This window comes from Rhipicephalus microplus, chromosome 5, assembly GCF_043290135.1.
Source record: "Rhipicephalus microplus isolate Deutch F79 chromosome 5, USDA_Rmic, whole genome shotgun sequence".
Lineage (NCBI taxonomy): Eukaryota > Metazoa > Arthropoda > Arachnida > Ixodida > Ixodidae > Rhipicephalus > Rhipicephalus microplus.
Genome location: NC_134704.1, coordinates 18,935,029 through 18,959,291, shown reverse-complemented (window position 1 = coordinate 18,959,291; position 24,263 = coordinate 18,935,029). Strand labels below are relative to the sequence as shown.

The following is a 24,263-nucleotide window of genomic DNA, read 5'->3' as shown; positions in this document are numbered from 1 at the left end:
TTCGAAGGCGTGATTGGAGCAACTGAGTTTTGCTCGCACCTTCATAAAAAATAGTGAAAAAATAAATAAGGCTACGCTGGGACTCTGAAGCGTGAGGGCTGCTCCTACGCGGGTGGTGAGCGGCTTTCCTGAAGACTTTGGAAGCCAAAATGGCGTACTTTGGCGCAACTCTGCTAACTCGAACGACGGCATAGATGGACAAGGCTCGAGCGTAAGGAGCTAGCTCGTAGAAATTCTTGTTGTGAAGGTCCCGGCACCAGTCACTGTGACGTCAAAGATATTGACAGTGCCTACTAGGACCTACGTAATTCATAATTAAATATATTATCTTCTGAAGGAGCCGAGGACTAAACACACCAAGTTTCAGCAAACGTCGTAGAGCGTATGTGGCCAAAATACGAAAAAAAAAACCACGCTGACAACAGTGACGTCACCACAGGAGATTTTAGTGGGAAACGTATGACATTGCATTGAATCGATTTCTACTCTAGCGTTAAAAGTCGCACTAAGGAAAGATAGGACCGAAGGTATTAACGCCTGGCTGGGTTCTGCCACCAGTATATGTCTCAAATTTTATCAGCTCAAAAAGGATCGAAACACATACACACAGCGCTGATGTGTCTGTGTGTGTCTCACCCAGGCAGTAGTTTTAGCTAATTTTCTCTTTTATTGATAAATCTACCGTGGCGAAATAAATTACACTAAAGTTTGAAGAGCACAATTTATAAGAATAAACTAATTCATTGTCACACTTTAGAGTCGCCTTAATTTAAGGAGTAAGTTCACATCAATAAAGCTCACTGGGCGACATAGCCAGAAGCGCAACTAGATTAGACAAAGACGAGGAAACATGGTCAAGCTCTTGTCAATGTTGTCTCTTCGTATCTGGCGTGCTTATTAATACTACGTGTGCCATGCGCACGCGCAGAAAATGCGGATCCCCCGCACGAGTGGAACGTGGCCGACGTGCTGCTGGGCCGCCGTCTGCGAGGCGTGGTGCGCGGTGCGCTGACGAGCCGGCCGCCACGGCTGCCACCCGAGCAGTTGTTCCCCGTCCTGCCGCAGGACCCGGAGTCCCTGTCCCGGGCGTCGACTCCGGGGCGCCACACGGTCAGGTCGGCGGCTTCGTGGGAGACCATCCTTCTAAACTCGGAGTACGCCCGGCCGCTGGACGTTCTCAGCGAAAACTTGGAACGGTATAGGTTGTCCAACCTTGCTTTCTAAAGCACCACTGAACCCTTCCGAGTTCAAAAACGAGAGAGTAGTTTTTTTCTTGTCATCTTCCTTAGCTTTACAACAGCCGTTATGTCATCCTCGCAACCTATTAGGACGAAAGCTTTAGATGCCTCATCAAACGCGAAATTTAACCGTTGGAGTTGGGGGCGTACTTGATGACGTGATCATGGCGTCACGATAACGTCACACATTATGACGCCACCATATGAAATCACCACTTCGTCAAAGGTAGACACAGATCACGGAGGTACTTTAAAAACCAGGTGCGTTGCAAAAAGCTTTCGTAGGGCGAAGGGGGGTGATTAGTACATCAACTGAGAAAGAAAAGAAAACGGCTGCCTTCGAATCGTCATCGGTAAATGCATAAAGGACCCTATGAGTTGTGTAGCGAAATTATGCTGTTACGGTCGAGGTTTGCCATGAGTCTTACATAGAAAATTATCATAGTCTTCATAAACTGACACGCACTCAGTCCCCACGCCGAGCATTCTGTGCAGATAGTAACAAGAGACGCTGAAACGTGCCCACCCTGCTGGAACCAAGCCTTGCGTGAATTAGCGCAGAGTTCACTCACTTTTTTTCTTTATTAGAACCAGTGGACAATGCCAATTCAAAGCGTTGAATCCATAAGGACTTCGTGCTTTTAAGCGTCACACTGTTGTTCCCGCTTGCGAAGTCGAAAAGGCGAAAAAAAAATCACGAAATGAAATGCGTTGATCGCGCGTGATAGCTCTGCAAGACAAGACTGAGAGGACGTGCGACTGCGTGGTAAGCCAAAGTAGGAAACAATTGATAACCGCCGATATCCCTCCAATATGGGGTAATCGAGAACTTATTTCTTCATGACGTCACGTGAACGACTTCTGTCATCGTGTATTGAATCTGAAAAGACTGAAAACGACAGGAGAGAATAATGCACTCATTCTTTGCATTTTCAGAGGTTCTTCAAGAACTGTTTAACGAAGCTGCTTCGTCATCGAGCCTATGTTATTTCAAAATGTTCGCTGTTGTCCTTATGCATGTGTTAGCAAAAAAAAGAAGAAAAAAATTCAAGGTATTTACTTAAAACGAAATGTCACAAAAATGAACCCTTGTACGCAATTTCCGAGTTGACATTAGGCGGCGTTCTCAAATGCTTCACGAGTTCCATAAACGTATGTTTGCGTTCATTCACAGGCAACGACGCAAGAAAATCCTCCGCCGCCTCTTCTGTTGCTGTCCGCCATTATGATCCAAGCATGCTGCGCTGCGGGTCATCATCTACCCACTTCAATATTGCTCGGAGAAAGTCGTCCAGTTCAAAAATTCTGTTTTAGTTCTAAATATATTTATTTGCACGCAATATTAAAAGAGTTGTTCGCTTGAAGGCGCCGTCTCTCAATTCAACACCCATTGAGAAGTGAACGTAAGTACAAGTACTAACTCGCTCACTTGTAAAGGTCATGCTCTTAAAATAAACAAAAGAAAACCAATAAAGTTAGGTAAGATGAAACTTGAGCACATTCTAGGAGTCCCAAATTGCGTCGCAATGGTAGCACAGAAAATACTGTCACAAAAAAAGCATATCTGCTGCTTTAAATTTGGTACATGTAATGTACTGCTGGAATATGCTATCTTTAATTCCGCCACCTAACATAATAATAATAGTAATAATAATAAGAATAATCATCATCATTGTTATAATAGTAACATCATTATACTATTAATATATGGACTGAAACGTAGCATGTTTCAGCAGCACGATACACGTACCAAATTATCAACAAAAATGGTGCGTAACTTCTCTTTTATTTATTCTATATATAAAGCTATGCCTCAAACGAGAAGTATTTGGCTCTACCTATTACGAATCACGGTTTTTATGGCATGAAAAAAAAAGTCACAGCTTTGCCGCAAAGGAGAAACAATGAACGCGATAGCAACAAATTGGAAGGTCACGCGCAGAATGGCAAGCAGATCGAGACTTGCCCAGCGTTTCTCACGCTCATGTGACGCACGAAACGTACTCACACGCGAATGTGCTGTGCTAGTTTAAGTAAATGTCATTTTCAAAGAGCTCTACAGGATCCGAACCTGCGACCGTTATTCGAAGGTCATGGGTTTCAGACACAAGGATGATTCCTGTTCGTTAAAACAAATGTTAAGATACATCACACGTGAAGCCGCCCCATATGAGGTGCTGCCTCTTTTTTGTTTTGTACAATGATGCAGCAACTATTGGGCAGCACGAATAGTCCTCTCCAGGTGAGACTCTCGTTTTCCTTCGATCTAAGGTCATCCATGCTGACTTTACCAAAACGCTCGTAAAAGCTGGCTTCTCTGCAGTGAAAGTTTAATGTGGCAAAGTTAGCCTGCGAACAATTCACGGAATACGCGGTGTCGCGGTAGTGAACGTTTCGACAAGCGTTCTTTTCCTCTTCAAGGCAGAAACTTGTATCCTGTGATCGTTCGTGGCATGCTTGAACATGTGGTGTATGATGTCACAATGACAATCGTAATAGGATGTAGGAAGATAGAGTAGCATGAGCTGCAATCAGCAGTCAATGCAGTCTACGATGTTCAGCAAATAACTCTAACGGCGATATTCATGAAGAAGCAGGCCAAGTGGTATCTTTGATATCGTGTTTTTGCTTTTCATGTTTGACAGTAAGTTAACGTAGCCCTTTTTGTCGAGTTTTATCGGCATATATCCCTCTCCTTCTCACCTCCTCGTCATTAGCCTGGCGTGTTCTCTTTGCTCATGCGCCCGCATGAGCAACCTCATTTCGAACATGCAACATATCTAAATTTAAAGAGTAGCCTCTCGCCATTTGTTCGGAAGCCGTTTACATTATAGACATCGATGCCTGCCTAAAAAAGCTACCGCTTTCTATAGTACTTCTCTCAATAACAGTGAAACCTGCACGTTGATTGAAGTCATCGTTTGTAGCTTAAGTATAACGGCGCTGGACAGACCTGCGAGCGTGAAGCAGCGCAGTCTTTTGTTGCCGGCGGCCGTGCCGAAAGAAGAAGCGACCGTGGAGGCGAGAGCAAATGGCACTCGTGACCTTACCGTCTTCGAAGGCAGCGTTTTCTCGGCTTACACACCAGACGGGAACACGCGCATGACCTCGACAGCCTTGACAGCGTCGTTTCTAAAGACGGAGTGGCCAAAAGGAGGAGCTTATAGCCAGGTGCCTGTTGCGGGAAACAATAATTTCCTTTCATTCATATTCATGATCATGGCTCGCGCTGCCAAGCAATAACGTCGTCTTCGTCACCGAAGGTGTACGGGTTGTACGGCGCATCCCGTACAAAGAGTGTACCGTATAGCGAAAGTACTGAAGGTGACCATCCGTACGTGCTTTAAACTTAATTTTCGTCTAGATTGACTATGGCAATCATGTTACAGGTTGTACACGTTGCTGTATGCGAAGGGAGCTGTACCGCGAACTATAAATGTGGCCATGAAATGCTCGACCATGCTTCTTGAAACACTGACACCATTTTTTTACACGAGTATGCAGCAGCAAGGTTTGCTTGTTCCCGTGTCGTCAGTCCCGACGTATATTTTCACTTTCTATAGATCACACGCTGCTTCTTTGCTTGTCATTAAACCTTAGAATACTTCAAATGTCATAGATCATACTTTTTGTTAGCGAACGCTATGGCTTGCTACTTGTAATTTATTTAAAAGGACTGATCACTGGGTGAGTGGGTAATCCATGAATACGAAGAACTGCGCGATGATATCAACTGGGACAAGGAAGACACATGCACTGCGCTCGTGCATGTGCCTTACCTCTCCCACATATTTCGTGTAGTTTTCGTTTATCCATGCTTTCGCAAGTAACAGGTTTAGCCAGAGGCTCGACAAGCATGACAATAACCAGTAGTAATAGGAAAACAATGGGTCACATTGTTTATAGTTGTGATTGGTGTAGGTGTCAAAGATAATCCATACTTCTAAGTCACGCAGTAGCTGGGTTGTTTGATGGGTGTTTAAAGTCCCATACGATTCGTGAAGCGGTTGCACATAAGCTCTTTTCATTGGCAGGCATCTGATGGCCGGCCATATTTCGTCTCTGCATCTTCACGTCAACGCGACTGCATTAGGGTGGGCTCCTGCGTCACATCAAGTTTCTTGAGTAATTAACCATGTTATTACCAGGTGACAATATCAGGCTCCTGCGCCGAAACTACACCGAGAGGTCTGCACAGATTTCACTCTGTGAGAGTTATGTCTGGTTCTATGCCAGAGCCAGATTAATGAACCCCTACTGACTAGGTGCTTGTACACGTGCTGTGTGATTTGCTATCTTTCTGTCCCTTTCTTCTCTTTCCCTCTTTTAATCTCCCCCATTCCTTTCCTACGTGTAGGGTAGCAAACTGGTTATTCTGTACTTGGTGACCTCCGAACCTTTCTTTACCATTTATTCTATATATTGGTGGAAATGTTGTAGGCCCGTGCACTCAGATTTGGGTGCACGTTAAAGAACCCCAGGTGGTCAAAATTTCCGGAGCCCTCCACTACGGCGTCTCTCATAATCATATTGTTACGCCACGTATGTGCCGGACGAAGAAGGAAAAAGAAGAAAGGAGGGTGGAAGAAGGAGATCATCATCATCTGCCTGCGCCGATACGGCTCGTCCCTCGAACCGTGTATCAATAAACCCCCAGACGCCTACTGAGGTCGTAACAGAGTGGTGGAGGTGCTGGGTATAGGAACCAACGACGGGACCGCTACCCCTCGGATTTCGCCGGAGTCGTCGCCTCGCCGGCCTGCCTCCTTCTTTGGCCATCATGCCTGACGAAACAGAAGCTCGGGAACCAGTCCCCAGCAGTTCTTGGCCGTATCACAGAGAGCCACGAACCTTCTCCGGGAGGGCCAACGACGACGTGGACTCATGGCTCAAACATTTCAAGCGAGTAAGCAACTGCAACAAATGGGATGCTGCCTCCCAACTGTCACGCGTTGTTTTCTACCTCACTGATGTTGCCCTCGTTTGGTATGAGAACCATGAAGATATTCTGACAACATGGGAACGCTTTGTTGAAGAAATCAAGAAGTGTTTCGGCAACTCAGCTGCAAAAAAGAAGCTTGCCGAGCAGAGTCTTGCACAGAGGGCCCAGCTATCCGGTGAGACCTGCACCGTGTATACTGAAGAGATTTTGAGGCTGTGTAGGGAAGTCGATTCCAGCATGTCGGAAGAGGACAAGGTGGGGCATTTGCTAAAGGGAATTGCAGAAGATGTTTACAACTTCCTTATTAGCAGGGAAAGCCTGACTTCAGTGTCTGACGTTGTACGGCACTGCCGCACGTTTGAAACCCTGAAGCAGCGCAGAATAGCGCCTAAGTTTGGTCGTCTGGCAAATGTCACCTCAGTAGCCAGCATAGAAGCTGCCTCAACTGTTGACCTTTCGGCAACCATCCGCCAAATTGTTCGGGAAGAGTTACTCAGACATGGCGAAATGACACGTGAACGGGCAGCTGCCACGTCTCCATCCTATTTCCCGCAGGACACCACTGCCCCACAGCTTACAGTTTATGAACATCCATCCGTCAACGCAACGGAGGTTGCAGGGCCTCGGCGTATTCAGCAGTCAAGTCCGGCTTTTTACGAGCGATCACAGTACCCTCAACGTTTCCGTTCCGTACGCTCACACCACCCACCGACAACTGATTTCATTGAATCTCGGGCTTACGCGAACGCTCGCAGACGTGAACACTTCGAAGAACGGCGACGACCTCGTCCTGCGCCTGTGTGCTACAACTGTGGTCTGACTGGTCACATATCGAGGTATTGCGATCGTTCGCGCATACCACGCTATGATCAGTGGACAAGCTTGACCGATAAACCTGCTGTCCCACCTTTTCAAGGACACTGGCCCACCGACTCAAGACCCGGCAGCAGCTCCTGGCACGGACACTGGCGCAACAACTCCCCTGCCTCTGATCGAAGTGTGACGCCACCTCCTGCGCCTCGATCCCACCGGTCTCCATCGCCACGGCGCCGCCCATCGTCACCACACCAGGAAAACTAAACAGTGCGGCCGATGGGGGTGAGGTCGCTGGTGACTTGCTGCAAAACGAAATACCCCCGTCTGTGTTGATGTTCAAGAACAAGGTAGAAGTTTTTATTGATGGTGTGTGTACGATGGCTTTGGTGGACACTGGTGCTACAGTTTCGATTATGAGTGCTGCTTTTAAACACCGTTTAGGACAAAAGGTGATGTTTTTGTGGGAGAAGGCAACAACATTCTGTGGCGTTGGTGGTAACTCGCTGTGTCCCATTGGTGTCTGTACCGCAGAAGTGTGCTTGGGTGATCAAGTGTTTGTCACAGAGTTTACGATTCTTCCAAGGAGCACACACGACATAATCCTGGGGATTGACTTCCTTCGAATGTGTGGCGCCACTGTTGATTGTAGAAATGGAGAGGTGTACATATGTGATGCTGCCCCTGGAGAACTATTAGAGAATTCAGACAGGGAGCACGGTGCGCTCCGGGTCAGTGAAGATAGCATTGTGCCGGCATTCTCTGCAGTATGTGTTCCTGTATACTCTTCACGCATTGACAACAATGACAGTGCGTTCGACGCATTGGTGGAGCCCTTTCATCTCAGTTGCATTAAGAAGAACGCATTGGTGCCGCATTGCATAGTGTCACTCGTTCAAGGACGCACAGGACTATGGGCGGTAAACTGTTCAGCTGAGTCGGTGGTTCTACCAGGAGGACTGAAGCTTGCCAAGTTCAAAACATACTCACCGATGGCAGTGGCTGCCCTCAGTGATGCTCCGGGTGGGGCCTCAGCCAATACTTCTACGGCCGATTCAAAACTTTTACCTATGATCGACAAGTCACTTACTACTGACAAACGCCGCATGCTTCTGGACGTTTTGTCAAAATACGTGACGATTTTCGATTTTTCCCATGACCATGCGCCCTCGATTCCCGCGTCTCGGATTCTCCACAGGATAAACACGGGAACAGCACAGCCCATCCGCCAGAAACCCTACCGAGTGTCGCCGTCTGAGCGCAAGATAATTGATGAACAAGTGCGTGATATGCTGCAGAAGGGTGTCATTCGAGAATCATCGAGTCCTTGGGCGGCTCCCGTGATTCTAGTCAAAAAGAAGGATGGTACCTGGAGATTCTGTGTGGACTATCGCCGTCTAAACTCCGTCACAAAGAGAGATGTCTACCCTCTCCCACGCATTGATGACGCTCTAGACTGCCTCCATTCAGCATCCTACTTTTCGTCCATAGACTTACGCTCAGGCTATTGGCAAATACCTGTGCATTCAATGGACAAAGAAAAGACGGCTTTCGTTACTCCGGACGGACTATATGAATTTAACGTGATGCCTTTTGGTCTATGTAACGCGCCCGCTACATTTGAAAGATTCATGGACACCATTCTGCGCGGCCTGAAGTGGAACATCTGTATGTGTTATCTTGACGACGTTGTTATCTTCGGGCGTACATTCAGTGAACATAACGAAAGGGTAGAGCTGGTTTTGAAATGTATTCGAAATGCTGGCTTGGTTCTTAATGCAAAGAAGTGTCATTTCGGAGCTCGACAAACACTGGTGCTGGGACATCTCGTCAACAAGGATGGCATCAGGCCCGACCCGAATAAGACAGCGGCTGTTAGAGCTTTTAAACCACCTGGCTCAGTGAAGGAGCTTCGGAGCTTCTTGGGCCTCTGCTCTTACTTTCGCCGATTTATTCCCGCCTTTGCAGAAGTTGCCTTTCCACTGACCTGTCTTCTCCGCCAAGGTGCTAGTTTTGAATGGACTCCTGATTGTGAAACTTCTTTCAACCAACTGAAGTTCTTGCTCACGTCGCAGCCTATCCTGCGGCACTTCGATCCTTCTGCGGCGACTGAAGTTCACACCGACGCAAGCGGCATTGGCATAGGTGCAGTCCTGATACAGCGATGTAATCAAGTGGAACACGTGATCGCATATGCCAGTCGCACTTTAAGTAAGCCGGAACGCAATTACACTGTGACCGAACAAGAATGCCTTGCACTCGTCTTCGCTGTACAGCGATTCCGCTCATACCTGTACGGTCGTCCTTTCCAAGTAGTTACGGATCATCATTCTTTGTGCTGGCTTATCAACCTTCGGGATCCGTCAGGCCGTCTAGCACGCTGGTCCCTCCGGCTGCAAGAGTACAACTTCACGGTATCGTACAAGAGCGGCAGGAAACACGCGGACGCAGACTGCCTTTCAAGGATGCCAGTTGATGCTACAGTTTGCGACGCTGACGATTTCGATCATCTGATTGCGTCCGTAGCACCAGCGTTCCCGGATAAGGCCACCTTTGAAACTGAGCAGCGGAAGGACGTGAGTTTGAATCCATTATTCGTGATCGCACAAGCATCCACTCCGGAAAGCCGCTTTTGCGTCCGTGATGGTCTACTGTACAAGAAATCCATCTCCGGCACCGGTTCCCGCTTCCTGCTGGTGGTTCCAGAGGCACTACGGTCATCTGTTTTGTACGCCATGCATGATGACGCCACTTCAGGTCACCTCGGAACGACGCGCACTCTTCATCGTACCCAGGAACGCTTCTACTGGCCACGTATGCGCCAGTCAGTTGAGTTGTACGTGGCCAGTTGTGCGCAATGCCAGGCGCACAAATCTCTCTCAGCAGCTCCGGCCGGACATCTACAACCTGTGACGCCTCCCAGTTCTCCGTTCGAACAAATTGGCATTGACCTGGTGGGCCCTTTTCCGCGTTCATCGAAAGGCAACAGATGGATTGTGGTATGTGCTGACCATCTTACTCGGTACTGCGAGACTGCTGCCCTGCCATCCGCGACTGCTGGTCAAGTGTCGTCCTTCCTTCTCCATTCTATCATACTGCGTCATGGGCCTCCTCGCGTCATCATAAGTGACCGTGGACGTCAATTCACGGCAGACGTTGTCGAACAACTTCTTCGTATGTGTGGCTCAGAGCTCAGACACTCGACGCCTTATCACCCGCAGACGAATGGTCTCGTCGAGCGAACAATTCGAACACTGGTGAATATGCTTTCTATGTACGTTGCTTCGAACCACAAGAACTGGGACGATGTCTTGCCGTTCGTCACATACGCGTTTAATACTTCCCAACATGAGACCACCGGCTACAGCCCGTTCTTCCTCCTCTATGTTCGACCCCCCCGTTATACTCTGGATACAATATTTTCCTTCTCTGATCGGGACCAATCAGAAATCTCCCTAGCAGAAACTCTTTGTCTCGCCGAAGAAGCTCGTCGTCTTGCTCGTTTACGTACAATAGCCTCGCAAGACAGATCGAAAGTTCGTTATGACAGCAAGCACCGGCAGGCCACATATATTCCGGGAGATCTCGTGTTGGTGTGGAAGCCTTTACGCAAACGTGGCTTGTGCCAAAAACTGCTCGCGCACTACATCGGACCTTTTGTTATCCTTGACCGCCTGAGCGCAGTCGACTACCGCATCGCACGTCTTACAGCTAGCGGGAGACGCTCCAGAAAGACAGAGGTCACGCATGTCGCTCGCCTGAAGCCTTTCAGTCAACGCGACACTGTATGAAACGCGCGGCGCGCTTTGTCTGCGAGGGGGGAAATGTTACGCCACGTATGTGCCGGACGAAGAAGGAAAAAGAAGAAAGGAGGGTGGAAGAAGGAGATCATCATCATCTGCCTGCGCCGATACGGCTCGTCCCTCGAACCGTGTATCAATAAACCCCCAGACGCCTACTGTAGTAGTTTCGGGACGTTAAACCCCACAAATCAATCAATCATTATTCTATATATTTCGCAAAACTTGTTGCCCGAGAGAGGTGATCACGTTAACATGGAATGTGATAGCGAGTACCAAAAACGCCTTGAGCCATACATAAGTAGTTCTTTCAGGTATTTCATAAGGTTCATTTTTACTGTTTTACTACAGTTATTACAGGATGCTTCCATCTATTTGCGTAGCCTGTTTTTCGGTGTTTTATTGCTTCCGAAGCCACGTTGTAAACAGCGAATATGCCAGCTTTTTCCGAAGCCACAGCACCTTCCACAAGAAGCGACTTTGGCGCATGCACCATCAATGCGCATATTTTTTTTTTTCGACAGGAAGGGATTAAGATCTCCTTACAGCCGTCAACAGCGATTTACGTGTTAATATGGTGTGTGCATGGTTGTCGCACGCAATGGCTGCATCGCGCGCCGCACATCTTCCATCACGAAATCGGACACGTCTCATCAACTCTCCAGCTTCCGGGATTCGCCGCCGGCTCCGTTCAATGCTGCACGGAAGGGTCAAGGGCCTCGCGTGTAATTCACGATGGGGGCAGTCTTCGAGGCATTTTCTTTCCGCGTTTTCCTTCCGCCGGTGCACCGAAAGCCGCTTACGCGATAGCGGCGCCGGCCGCAACGAAGGATGGATATAGCCTCTTGCGTCAGCGTCCAGAACTGCCCGCATCGGCGCGAACGGACGTTCGGCATACCGGTCGCATCAAAGGCAGCTCCTCCGCGGCAACCCTCCATCGACGTGCATAGCCGGCCGTGGAATCCCAGGCTCCGACAGCGGCGCCGAATACGTGCTGCGCGGCTTCGCGTACCTGGGAAAGGAGGGTCTCTTTTATACTACAACCTCCTTGGTCCGGCAGGACCCAACAAAAGCGTGAGCAACGGCGGCACCGGCAGCCGGGGACGAAGCGAAGGGTAACTGGCCAAACCAGTCCTCACGGCATGTGGGAGGCTACCTACCTGGGCAGCGAAGCCGCCATGTTGAGGAGGGGGATGCTACCTCCTCGCTGGTGTCGGCACGTTCCCTCTCTTCCTCATCCGTGCCCCTCTGAGCGCAGTGGCGGCGGAGGTGGCGTTTAATCCCGAGTGTGAGTTCACAGCGGTGTGGCGGTGCGTTTCGGTTCCCCCTCCAGCTGTCTCTGTCCTTCGCCCGTTGCGCGCCAGCGTGCCAGCGCATTCCTCGGGGACGACGAGGTTCAACTGCGCCGTGCGAGCTTGCGCACAAGACCTTGCGGGCCGTGCCGGCAGCGTTTCGCCGACGTTTCGGATCGTGTGCGATGAGGCAGCGGCGGTGAGGAGAGGAAAAAGAAGACGACGCCGTCGTCCCACGATTGTGCGGTGCGCTGCTCCCTCGGCGAGCGACGAGTGTTGAGAGACGGTCGTGTACTGCGAGCAGCAGCGGCAGTCAAGACGGCGGCGCTTAAGCCTAAAGCGATCGAAGCGGGCGCGATCATGGAGCCCAAGTACGAGTACGCGAGCGAATTGAACCTCTACCAGGCCAACTACATGCGCAACTCGAAGGCCATCGGCGTGCTCTGGGCAGTGTTCACCATCTGCTTCGCCATCATTAACGTGGTGGTGTTCATCCAGCCGCACTGGCTCGGCGACACCAAGGAGTCGCGCGGCACGGGCCACTTCGGCCTGTGGCAGTACTGTCACCTGATCCAAGACGGCCAGGACGTGACGTGCCAGGGCCGACTGGACGACTTCAGCTCGATCCCGTCGGCGGCGTTCCGCGCGGCCACTGTGTTCGTCGGATTATCGGTTGTCATAGTGTTGTTGTGCATCTGCTGCATGCTGCTCTTCTTCGTGTTCCACTCGTCCACTGTGTTCCACATCTGTGGCTGGATGCAGGTCTTCTGCGGTGAGTGTCGCTATAGCTTAGCGCGCGCACGGCGCCCTCTGGTCGTCGCGTTGGAAGGATGCGAAACTAAACAATTATTGCAGGCGTACTATATCTCCTTGAGCAATTATACGTGCAAGATGTTCACAGTACACACCGAAGTTTCAAAAATGATGTTCTGGCGAACTAAAAAGCAAGCAACTTTTCCGTTCTGTTAGTTTCGCCGTCAAAAGGCATGCGTTTGGTTGCTGAATCCAACGCAGCAAGCTCAAACAGCGCCCAATGTAGAATATTCGTACTTCCCCGAAATACGACAACTACGTCGAAGCGCACGTCATATCATAGTGGCTTGCCAAGGAACCATTTCTTTCTTTTGTTAGCATGCGCTGTGCATGCTTACAGCTGTTTTTATACCGTGATAAGTGTACTGTTTCGGTGTTACCAAAGTCTAGGACATGCATACACTTGAACGTATTGAACCTCTTGCACTATCGTGTAAGTCACTATCTATCCGCAATGCTGATCTTACAAAGTGTGTGATGCGTGAAATTCTCAATAGTCAATGGTGTTCCTTCTGAGATCTCCTGTGTTGCATCAACTTACTAGCATTTGTTCCAATTACTATAAGTCTTAAATAGCGCTTCTCGCGGATGACGGGTTTCCGCCATGACACCAGCAAGGCACTGCAGGCGGCTGTGCAGTCAAGTACGCACAAACGCACAATATAGATCCATTCCGCACATTACTGCCGGAGATTCCTGGCTGTAGGTAGTACAGTGTGATTCGCAGTGTTCGGGGGATACGTATGGCTGAAAGGGGTGTTCTGCCAGCTCTGAAGAGGTTCTCAGCTGTGCACGCGAAACCAAAGTACAACACCTTCACATTATAAATGTTGCGGCGCTATAAAACTCACACACTACGTGATAAGACGACGGGCCTTTTGTGGTGTGCGAGCTTTTAGCATCTGAAACAATTATAAAACAAACAAACACCATCTCGCCCAATAGGAAGACCCCTTAAAGTACTGATAGACTTATCAAATTGCATTTTATTTTTGTAGAAAGTGGCACAGTAGCTTTAGACGAATGCGAGTCCAATACGGTTAAAGTAAAAATGTATGATATGATTAGAAGAAAGACATGACAATTTTAGGGCTCGTCTTTCTTTGTTCTGGACAATACTTATAGAACTAACAGACAATGATGCCAAGGAAAGTATAGGATTGAGCATCAAGTGCGTTATTCGAAGGTTTGGTTCCCGCCCACGGCAAGTTGTCTTTTCGTCCCAATTTCTTTATTGACATTTACATTATAATTAATTTTAGTAACATCTTCTATACATTTCTTGGCATCGTTGTCAGTTAGTTGTCATTATTGATACGATTGTGTAGTATATATTACAGCACGCGAACACATGTTGACATGTTATGCGCAAAACACTCGCACGATTGCAGCTGGTACATCCCATCTGTGATGTGATTCAACGTTCCTTCACTTGTACCCCTGTATTAGTTCTTTGCATCACACATTTCTGTGTGGGGCGCGCGCCCTCAAAATTTGTAGTATTAGTAGTAAATTTGTTGTAGTATTGTTTAAGATGGTGAATATACGAACGTTTCTCAATAAATTGAAGAACATCGCGATAGGGACAGCTTGTGGACTTGGAGAGGGCCTACAAAGAGAGATCTGATTTAGTCTGTATCCTCTTCTAAAGTTGTAGTAACAGTAAGCAAAAAAAAACGATTAAAATAATTCAGATAGCTTCTTTAAACCTCCATTCAAACATTGCGGATGCCACTAGAACCACGCCTTGATGTAGCATTCTGTCTACATAGGTGTGCCCTTAATTCTCAGCGACCTATGGTCATATCATGAAGACGATCTATAGTCAAAGTATACAGACAATTATATATTTTCAAATTGTTTTACTAGGTAACTTAAACGTAACGTGAGCTCCCAGTGCACGTTCTACAGTTTCGCGGCCTCTTCTGAAGGACGAAAAACGTAGATATATCAACAATAATACAACGCAGCTTCGTTTGTCATAGCCTTCGTGACCAAAAAACCTGCGTCAATTAGCATATACATTACACGAGCAGCAGGGCACAACCGCATTTAAAATAGCCATAGTTACGTAACACACGAGCAAGAACAGCTCTGCGAAAGCTGCGCGCCGAGGGGGCACGAAAGAAAAACGAAAGAGCGCCGCGGAGAGCATCGATCGATCCGGTTTTCTACTTTTCCGTGTTCCTAAGTACGACCATATCGCAAGGATGTTGCAGACGGCGGGGCTGATCCCGCTGTGTTGGTACGTCCTGCGTGGTTGCTCGTTCAAGGCCACCGTCCCAAATGCGGTGCCTGCGACAAACCATACACGCCCGATGACCTCACGTGCATCGCCGTTGTTTCTTTCCTTTTCTTGCTCGCGGAAAAAACTTTGCCTCTTACGTTGGCCTGCCCTGGCGCGATTCATCACGCAAGACCTGCCGCGTTATAGCCGGTCGTTTCGAACTCACTAGGTGCACGTCAGCGTGCGGTCTTTGCCGTAGTGAATGCGCGTAGAATATCCGAATCTTCTGCATACAGTCATTGCCTCGCTACTTGCTTACGACTATTAATAGGCGAGAATGAATGAGTGCCATGCGTGCAATACGCTCTTTACCTTCCACGGCCACAGATCTTGATATATCTAGAAAAGAAGCACCACTTTAGCATGTATGAAGAGAAAATCATGAGCAACTGTTGTGTTACTGGGAAGTCATAAATATAGCACTTGTAGCATAGAGTACCGCACCCCACTCAGCCACCTTCCAGACACGCCGTGGCCACCGCACTATAGGTCTAGCCGAATTCGCTAAGCTTTCAGTTCTCTGAAGTGCGCGTTGCGATTGGCCAGGTGACATCGCTAATGGCGTGTCTTTTATCACGATTGGCCGAAGTTTTTTTTCTGTCACAAACAAACCTGTCGGAGAGAGAAAGGAAGAGGAAGACTGGGAGTTTAACTAGATATAAGCATCCAGTTTGCTACCCAGCGCTGGGAGGTGGAAAATAGGAGCAATAAAAAGGGCGAAGGTAGAGATAGAAAGAGTTAAATAAAAAACACACAAACAAACACGGGCGCGAAGAGCGTTGCGGCTACAGTCGTTCATAAATACCGCTCGATCGCAAAAAGCGCAGTAGCGCTTGCAAGGCCTCCTTGTGTGACGTTGCATCCCGACGATGGTGTACAATTCCTTTCTTCGGCAGAGGTTTGTTATCTAACTTGTTGAGCACGTTGCAAAGGTGTAGTCGCTGTGCACTATAGTGTCGACAGTCACAAAAATATGTGTCCAATAGCTTCTCTACACTGGTCACAGGTGGTGGTATCGGCCATCCCAGTGCGAGCAAAAATCTTTTACGAGTATATATAGGCTTTGTAGACATTTATAAAATGGACATATAGCAACAAGCATTCAGTGGCAAGCCGTATTTCACGCAGTGCGAAATAAATGTAATCAAAGGTACTAAAAACCATTAGTATGAATTTATACTATATATTGCTCACTGCATGTATTTTATATATGTGAAGCGAACGCAATAATGGTGCATAATACGTGTGCGGTCCAACATAAAAATTGTCGTGACGAGGATAAGAAAAGAAGTACATCATTTATTTATTTATTTATTTATTTATTTATTTATTTATTTATTTATTTATTTATTTTACAAAATACTTCAGGCCCATTTAAGGGCCCCAGCAGGAGGGGCAAAGATCGTAACTTTGCACACAGGTGTAAAACAGCAAGAACAAAAACGATACATCATATACAAAAGATACAAAAACATAGGTCATGGTTAAATACGCTCAAGTGCCTCTACAGAGCCGGTTAACAATTGAGGTAGGCAGTTCCAGTCATTTATGGTACGAGAAAAGAATGAGTATTTGAAAATGTTTGTTCTCGCGAAATACGGTGTCAATGAATGAGTTTGTAGATGCTGGGTTTGTCCTGTCGTAAGCAGTTTCAGATACAAATCACAGTTTACTGACAGCTTGTTGTTATTTAAAAGAAAAATAAATTTGAGCCTGTGAGTTTTACGACGTTTTTCGAGTGTGGGTATACTGTTTTCTTTCGTAAGGTTTGTGGGGGAATCAGTTCTTCGGTACTTGGAGTAAATAAAACGTACCGCTTTGCGTTGGATTAGTTCGAGAGCCTCAATGTTTCTTTTTGTGTATGGGTCCCAGACGATTGAGGCATATTCCAATGAGGGGCGTATAACAATGAAATAAGTTAGTTTTTTTACAGTAGAAGGAGCATGCTTTAGTTTGTGTCTCCATAGACCAAGTTTATGGAAAGACGACGCGCAAATATTAGAGATGTGCTTATTCCAGCTGAGGTCGTTTGTTAGAGTGACACCAAGGTACTTATACTCAACAACCTCAGCTAGTGTCTGGGTACCGGATTGATATGTAAATGGTAAAATATTTTTTTTTGTTGGTTACTCGCATAAAGACGGTTTTGTCTGTGTTTAACCTCATCTCCCATTGCGCGCACCATGCAAAGATATTTTGGAGGTTAGTGTTTAGCAAGACCTGGTAGTCATAGGAAGTTATTTCATTAAACAGCACACAGTCATCAGCAAACAGTCTGATCTGAACCGGCGAGCAAACAGTATCAACAATGTCATTAATATAAATGAAAAATAATAAAGGCCCAAGTACACTCCCTCGGGGAACCCCAGAAGTTACAGGGAGCGGGTCAGAGCAATTACCGGCAATGCTTACAAACTGAACGTGGTCAGGCAAATAGGAAGAAATCCAGGAAATTATAAATTCAGGAAGGCCAATCGATACTGTACAGGACGTACAGTAGAATGTATCACCAACCAGCCCCACAAAGTGTTGTTAAAGAGCATATGGTCGACTTATTTCACCGATATGCGTGTTGTGAATGAGATTGCATCTACGTACGTTGTTACAGCTAAAAGTCACGTAAAAATAACACTAAATAATACACATATTTCCATTAGCACGTAAAGGTAGCCATGCATACTACCGATGCCATTGTCAATATTGATGTGCTTCGAAGTGTGTATATTTTCGTTAGGTGGTGTGTAGGTTTCCCCAAGACCAAATGCCGGTCATAGAAGACGGATCATTCTTTCATAAAAAGACATGAGATGAGCTGACATGTAGTCGACAGTACGTGTGCGACAGTCGACACTCCTTCACACGTGAAAACTCGCAGTTCAGGTGAATTGGCTACACGAGCATATGCGTGCACGCAAGGTCTCCACGGGAGGGTGCACCCTCGTGTGCACGTTTTTTTTCATGTAAGGAAGGCCTTGCAATCTTACTTAGTCGGGTCTGTTCCGTCATCGTTTAATGTGCAGGATTATGAATATGCAGGGTTTTTTTTTTCTCTCTTTTTTCCTATAACGGTGGTCGAGGACGCTGATGTTGCTTTTCAAGAATAGTCTACTGATCACATTCATTCCCGTAAACCCGGGTACCAAAGGCAGGCATTGCGAGCAGTACGCCATCGCTCCATTTTCTTGTTAGCGCTCATTACGGAACTTTTTCTTCGGACTCGACCAATAGAAATGGGTGAGCGTATAGGTTTATTACGGTCAAAATTGAAACGCTGGACACGCCTATGTACACTAGATTACATTCTGTGTGTGTGGGGGGGGGTGGAATTTACATCCTCATCCCTCCCTCTTCCGTATCGCTTTTGCTAGCTGCCTCCAAGCGGACATGGTAGGCACTTCTCAAGAACTCGAACAAGGGATGCAGCTACACATCGCTGCCTGCACTGAAAGTGTCGCGCCTAGAGTGGAGCCACCCTGAGGCTCAGGCGCAGATATATTTCATATCCGCAAATTAAAGTTGTCGCCACCACCGTCCTTATCGCGAACATACCCATACTGTCATGACAGCTCATACATGTCAGCGTTTTTCGGATCTCGTCCCCTGTAAATGCATTCACTGTGCTTTGATCACACTAAGTTTTTTTTTTCCTTTCGCGAAGAACAGGACTTCCTCGTGGGCAAACAATGAAGAGAAGGAATCATTACAACGCGTCCAGCTTGCAAGGCTCTCGGGTCTCAATCAGCGTCCCTACACATGTGTTTCTCTTTTTAACGTCTAGTAACTCACGTTTCCCGCATCGGGTCTGTACTGTGGCCGCCCCCAAGCCGGCGAGCGTGACAGACGTTTCCGTAACATTCAGTTTTACACTTTGGTTTCTTTATAGTGCAGTGCGGTCAAGCCTTCTAAGAACTTGTGAGACGAAGAACAGCAAGAAGACAGAGACAGGGAAATAAACGCGCGTGCGCCGTGAAAAGCGAGCGAAACAGGAAGGTCCCGGTGGCTGGAATGGTACATCTCGTCATCGGAAGGAACGCTGCCTTTCGATAGGAGGGAGAGGCTGTGTGTCTGAACTGCACTATAGCCGGGCAGGAAGGGTCGCACGAAAGGGGTTGGAGGAGGAGGGGAGGTGGATGTAGGCCACCGACGCCACAGCCGCAATGACGCGCTCGCCGCGAAAGCACCGTTTCTTTTCTCGCTGGTGTCCCGCCGCTAATGTGGATCCCCCCCCCCCCCCCCGTTTTATATGCGGGTTCCTCGGCCCGTATAACTAGACGGAGCACGCGAGGGTGCGCTTGGCTTAGCGACGGCACGAACACTCCGGTATCGAGAGTATATACCGCGACAGCTGCATGTGTGCACCTCGTTGCACACTTGAAGTGGTACGATTTATCGGCTGTTGTCTTTTGCGGCACGCTATGTGATTAACTCTCCGTAAAAGCGCGAAATTTAGATAATGTGGTGCCAAGTTACTGGAGATCAAATTTGAAGCGAGTGGAAATCTTAGAAACAATTATAGTAGTTTACAACAAATAATTGTAGTTGCAACGTAAATAAATGTATAATTATTACCTAGTCAATTGTGATATATTTCTGCATAAACCGAATTATATGACCCACTCAAATTACGCGCGATAGTTATCTGCTGGCAGCGAAAATTCCTAAAAAAAGTGAAAACATATTTTGAATTCCCATCAGAACACCCCATGTCCATCGTACCGTGAAATAAGGTACCGCCTTCACTAACCCGAACGCGTCTAGCAAAATATTTTTGCTAGAAATGATCTAAAGGAAATTTAGGCAAAAAAAATGCTTATGTTACCATTTAGAGCTCTGTGTTTCAGGTCTCTCCCTTGCCAATTTTTCACGGACTTGGCAAAAGTGTGTCGCGTCTCCTAACGAGGACGCAATGCCGGAGAAGGGTTGATTTACTAAAGCGATTAGCGCCACAGGTTTTCGGGTCAATGAGAAGCCTTATAAATTGTTTAGGACGTGGAAGCCTCACGAAGCCGAGACGCAATGTAAATAAATCTCGTCGCCACCACAGGGCAACCACATCTCGCTGAGTTAGAGGCCAATCGGGATGCACTCATTAGGTGCAACGACGTAACAAAGCACTTTTACCTTGAATGCCGCATTTTCACCCCCACATCCGAAACTTAACAGACCACAGGCATTAACCCTACGCCTGTTACAGACACAAACGTATCCAAACCTTGCCAAGCTTCACGTTTATTATTCTGATGCATACCCCAGCGACACATGCCCCTCGTGTGGACACATGGCGACACTGGAACACATGCTCTTAAAGTGTAGAAACATTCCTCCCAACTCTACCTCGAACAAGTGGTCCCTCAGGAGCTCACTTCTCGCCGACCATCAAGTCCAGCAGGCCCACGATGTGGCCGCCAGGTACTCCCTGTTGGTCCCTGCGTGGGAGACGCCCTCTTTTTTTCATTCATTCGGCATTCACGTAACGTTACACGGGCTCTGCGCCAAATAGGCTGAACAGTAAAGATTACTCAAAGAGGGTATTAAAAGATAGCGCAAACTGGAACCGTCAATGCCCTATGCACTGTCTTCTTTCGGGTTTCCAACGACCTCCTCTACCGTTTTCACAGCAATTTACCCCCCCCCCCTTTTTTTAAGGAATAGAGAAAAGATTTTCACGTCAATAAAGAAATAACACTATCTTTATTTCTAACTGCAGAGCGTAAATTTATATAGAATGCGAGCATAGACGTGTTTCTTGAATGACGACTTCACTATTATTGTAATAAATCAGAGATCTGCCGAGCTATATATCACCAACGAATTCCTCCAGATAATCCGAAACGCCATTCGAGGATTTTAGGCATTGTGGACAATTTTGTGATACCTTTTCTGGCGTGCTCAATACCCGTAGAAATATATCTACCACTAACACCGCAACCCAGAGACAGCCTATTTGTGCTTCGTATACAATTACATGCGATCAACTTGTTAATTTTGCAACTTGGCACTGACGTAGCATTGTTTGTAGGGGATTCAAACCTCCGTTTTCCTGACACTAGCACAGACATACAGAAAGGAATATATGAAGCATATAGCGTTATAAAACGGGACGAAAAGGAAAAGCACAAACCACTGCGCTGTGTGATCTTTCATATCGTGTCTCATAGCGATCTTTACCGCATACAATTATGAATTAAGCAATCTGTCCTAACGCGTGCCCTTCCACAATACGTAGAATAATTCACCCCTGCCCACCTCAACAACAGCACTGCCGCCAACACTCTTCCATGTAATATCCTGCCTATGCCCACGATTGCGGGCTTTGCTCGTGAGAACTTCATCCTTGTTTACTACTCCACTCAATACTCGATAAAAAAGCAACAAGAAAGAAATAAAACGCATCTTCAATCGTTGCGACGACATCTTCTCCTGGGAGGTTTCTATTAAGCGAACCTTCGCAATAACAAGGATTTGGCGCGAGCACGTCTCTCCGCTCGTCGCGCTGCAAAGGTCACCGACGTAGAGGCGGCAAGGTTCAGTGTCCCAGGCTAGACGCCAGCGGCAGACGCAGGAATTCGCTGTCAAGTTCGGCTCGTCCTCGTATTAGCTTGTGTGCCGTGCACCCCACGTCGACCTCGCCCGCGATCGAGTGCCGAAAGGTCTCTGCCGGCACGCCCAGACTGGAATCGAAGCTTTAGAAGTCGCAGCGGAGACGTTTGATCGATGATTCGACTGTCACGTTGCCCGAAGCACGATGCGTTGACTGGCTCTGCTCTGATGGCTGACTTCTCGGCCACGCTGGAGGCAATACTATATCTTATGATACAGGACAACGAGTGAGTGAACGGCTGTCGTTATCCTGGTTACCAAGTTATTCTCGGCACTTCCTATGCCTGGGGAAATTGTCGCGTCGGGTTGATCGCTTTCCTTTTGGCGGAATCGCGATGCAATTTCTCCTTCACGAATTCGAGAAATGGCCCTTGTGCGAAGTAGGAGGGAAAATGAAGAATGACAATCGAAGTCAACACCGGAAGAAGAAACTTTATGACTGTCACGGAGTCTATCAGCGAGTAGTTAATGAGGTTATATAATAGGAAAACGTTATTATATGTTAACTAAAAGGAACAAACTCAAATAAATGTGCAAGACATATATGATTTCACTACGGAGATCATACGCATAAAGTTAGCATATTTTCGGAAGTCGCCTTTGTGACATCGTGTCAGTATAAAGAAGCGCGACATTTATGGCGTATGGTGGTTGGGTGCATGAGAGTAAAAGATATAGGACTCAATAACGCAGAAAGGTCTCATATAGATGAATGAAACCACTAAGTATTAAGTACTTCTGCAAGATCTCCAACCTTTCCCGATTGTTTAAAAAAGACGCATCCGAAGCAGCTGTTCGCGCACATCGTATTGGCAACTCATCTGTGCCCGTATGAACGAAAGTGTCTCAGAAAAAAATCGTAAGATAATATTTCAGCCAATTCTGATTCGCTAGATAGGATTAACAAAGCCGGCTGACCGATCGGAAAAAAGCATGTGCGAAGGTGAAATGTTGTGAATTCGGGTCATAGCACTTAAATCAACCGGCATCACTATCCAGCCCTCGCAACACGAAGCTTGTGAATAAGTGTAAGTTATCACTTCCGCTTTTCAGTGACGAATAGATAGATAAATGAAGTGGGGGTTAAGAATAACTTCAGATTAAGGGCAAGCGCCTGTCTATTACACCGTTCACACGAGGCTCCTGCACTTTCGACACCGGATGAGATGACCCCATCACCACCGACGTCCGAAACTTCCGTTTCATTAATGTGTGTTTGCTTCTTACTGCCCACGAGTGTCGATGCCGTCGCTGTCGGATGCGGAAAATTAAACTCGCCAGTCGATCACCGTGCCCATGCAGGAGCGGTACACAGATGGGCGAGCCTTGACTTCGCGAACGGCGGCGCCTACGCTCGCCTAAGTGAAACCGTCACCTCTCAAGACGCCATCCACATCAACAAAAACAGGGCAAAAAATTTTAAAAAAGTAAGAACTAAACGACAAGACGCCAGCTTGTTGCACTCTACGGGACGTCAAAGCGGAAGATGAATGAATGAAAAGCAGCTATCGTAAAACAACGATGTCTAGCGAAGATGTCGTTCACGTGGCAGACCTGATTAAGAGGGGATGCAAGCGACGCGGCGCAGCCCTCATCGCCGTGGGAGCGTCTTCCCAATTCGCGATTTTTTTTTTTTTGGCGCCCCGCCGGGACCTTGTCAATGTCCCGCTGGGGTTAAAGAGCGTCCCAGCACCTATAGCCACCAGTCTGCTCATATTGAAGCCCCGATCGACTGACGCAACCACCTCCGCAGCATATATGGGTGTGGACATAAAATCACACTTCCTCGCCTAGCTTACGTTTATTTACATTGCTTTGCGTTCCCCGCGCTACTCTTACTTTTATCTCTGCAATCTCAACACCCATGACGTCACCGCCAACACTGTGTACGGGTTCGTGCGACGCACTTTGACCCTCCCGTCTCAGTAATGAACTGCCACTTCACTCGCTCGTGCAGCTGTTTTCCGCGCTGCCTCCTCCTTTCTCGATCGCGTATGCTACAGAGTCACATCACGCACTCGCCTCATCGCCAGCGCACCGGTTTCGTCGAGTAATTTGAATTTCAAACACCCCGCTGCGACGACGCGTATACGATGAACGACGAGCGTGGGAGCGTAGCCCTCTCGCCGGCGTCCGAAAAGGCTCTCGTTGATTGCGCTTGCCCCGTAGAGCTCGCTCGCTCCTCTTACACAACGGGACGCGCCCTCGGAAGCCTCGCAGACGCTGAAAAAACTTGCTTCCCCCCCCCTTCGCCAACCCCCCCTTTAGCCGGAAGTCACCGGAAGTTACTTCCTTCCTCTCTCGGTCTCGCTATTCGCAGCGGGAAATTGGGGTCGCGCTGCGCGAGCTCGGAGGTTAAGAAGCCGGCGAGCGGCGACTGATACCTGGTGTGTACGTAGCGTTTGGGAACAGTCTATGCGAGATTAAATAAAGCAACGGGCTCGGTAGCTGCCGGATTTGTTTATAGGCGTGGCCGCT

General features: G+C 47.7%; 1 protein-coding gene across 1 annotated transcript in view; it reads left to right on the top strand.

The window, feature by feature from the left end:
• Positions 1-12,019: 12,019 nt before the first annotated feature.
• Positions 12,020-24,263, top strand: part of Tmhs (Tetraspan membrane protein in hair cell stereocilia) — a 156,043-nt gene continuing 143,799 nt past the window's right edge. Inside the window, exon 1 of the mRNA XM_037426060.2 lies at positions 12,020-12,857. Within this exon, the coding sequence (XP_037281957.2) occupies positions 12,446-12,857 (412 nt within the window). The 5' untranslated portion in view covers positions 12,020-12,445. The remainder of the gene's footprint in view (positions 12,858-24,263) is intronic.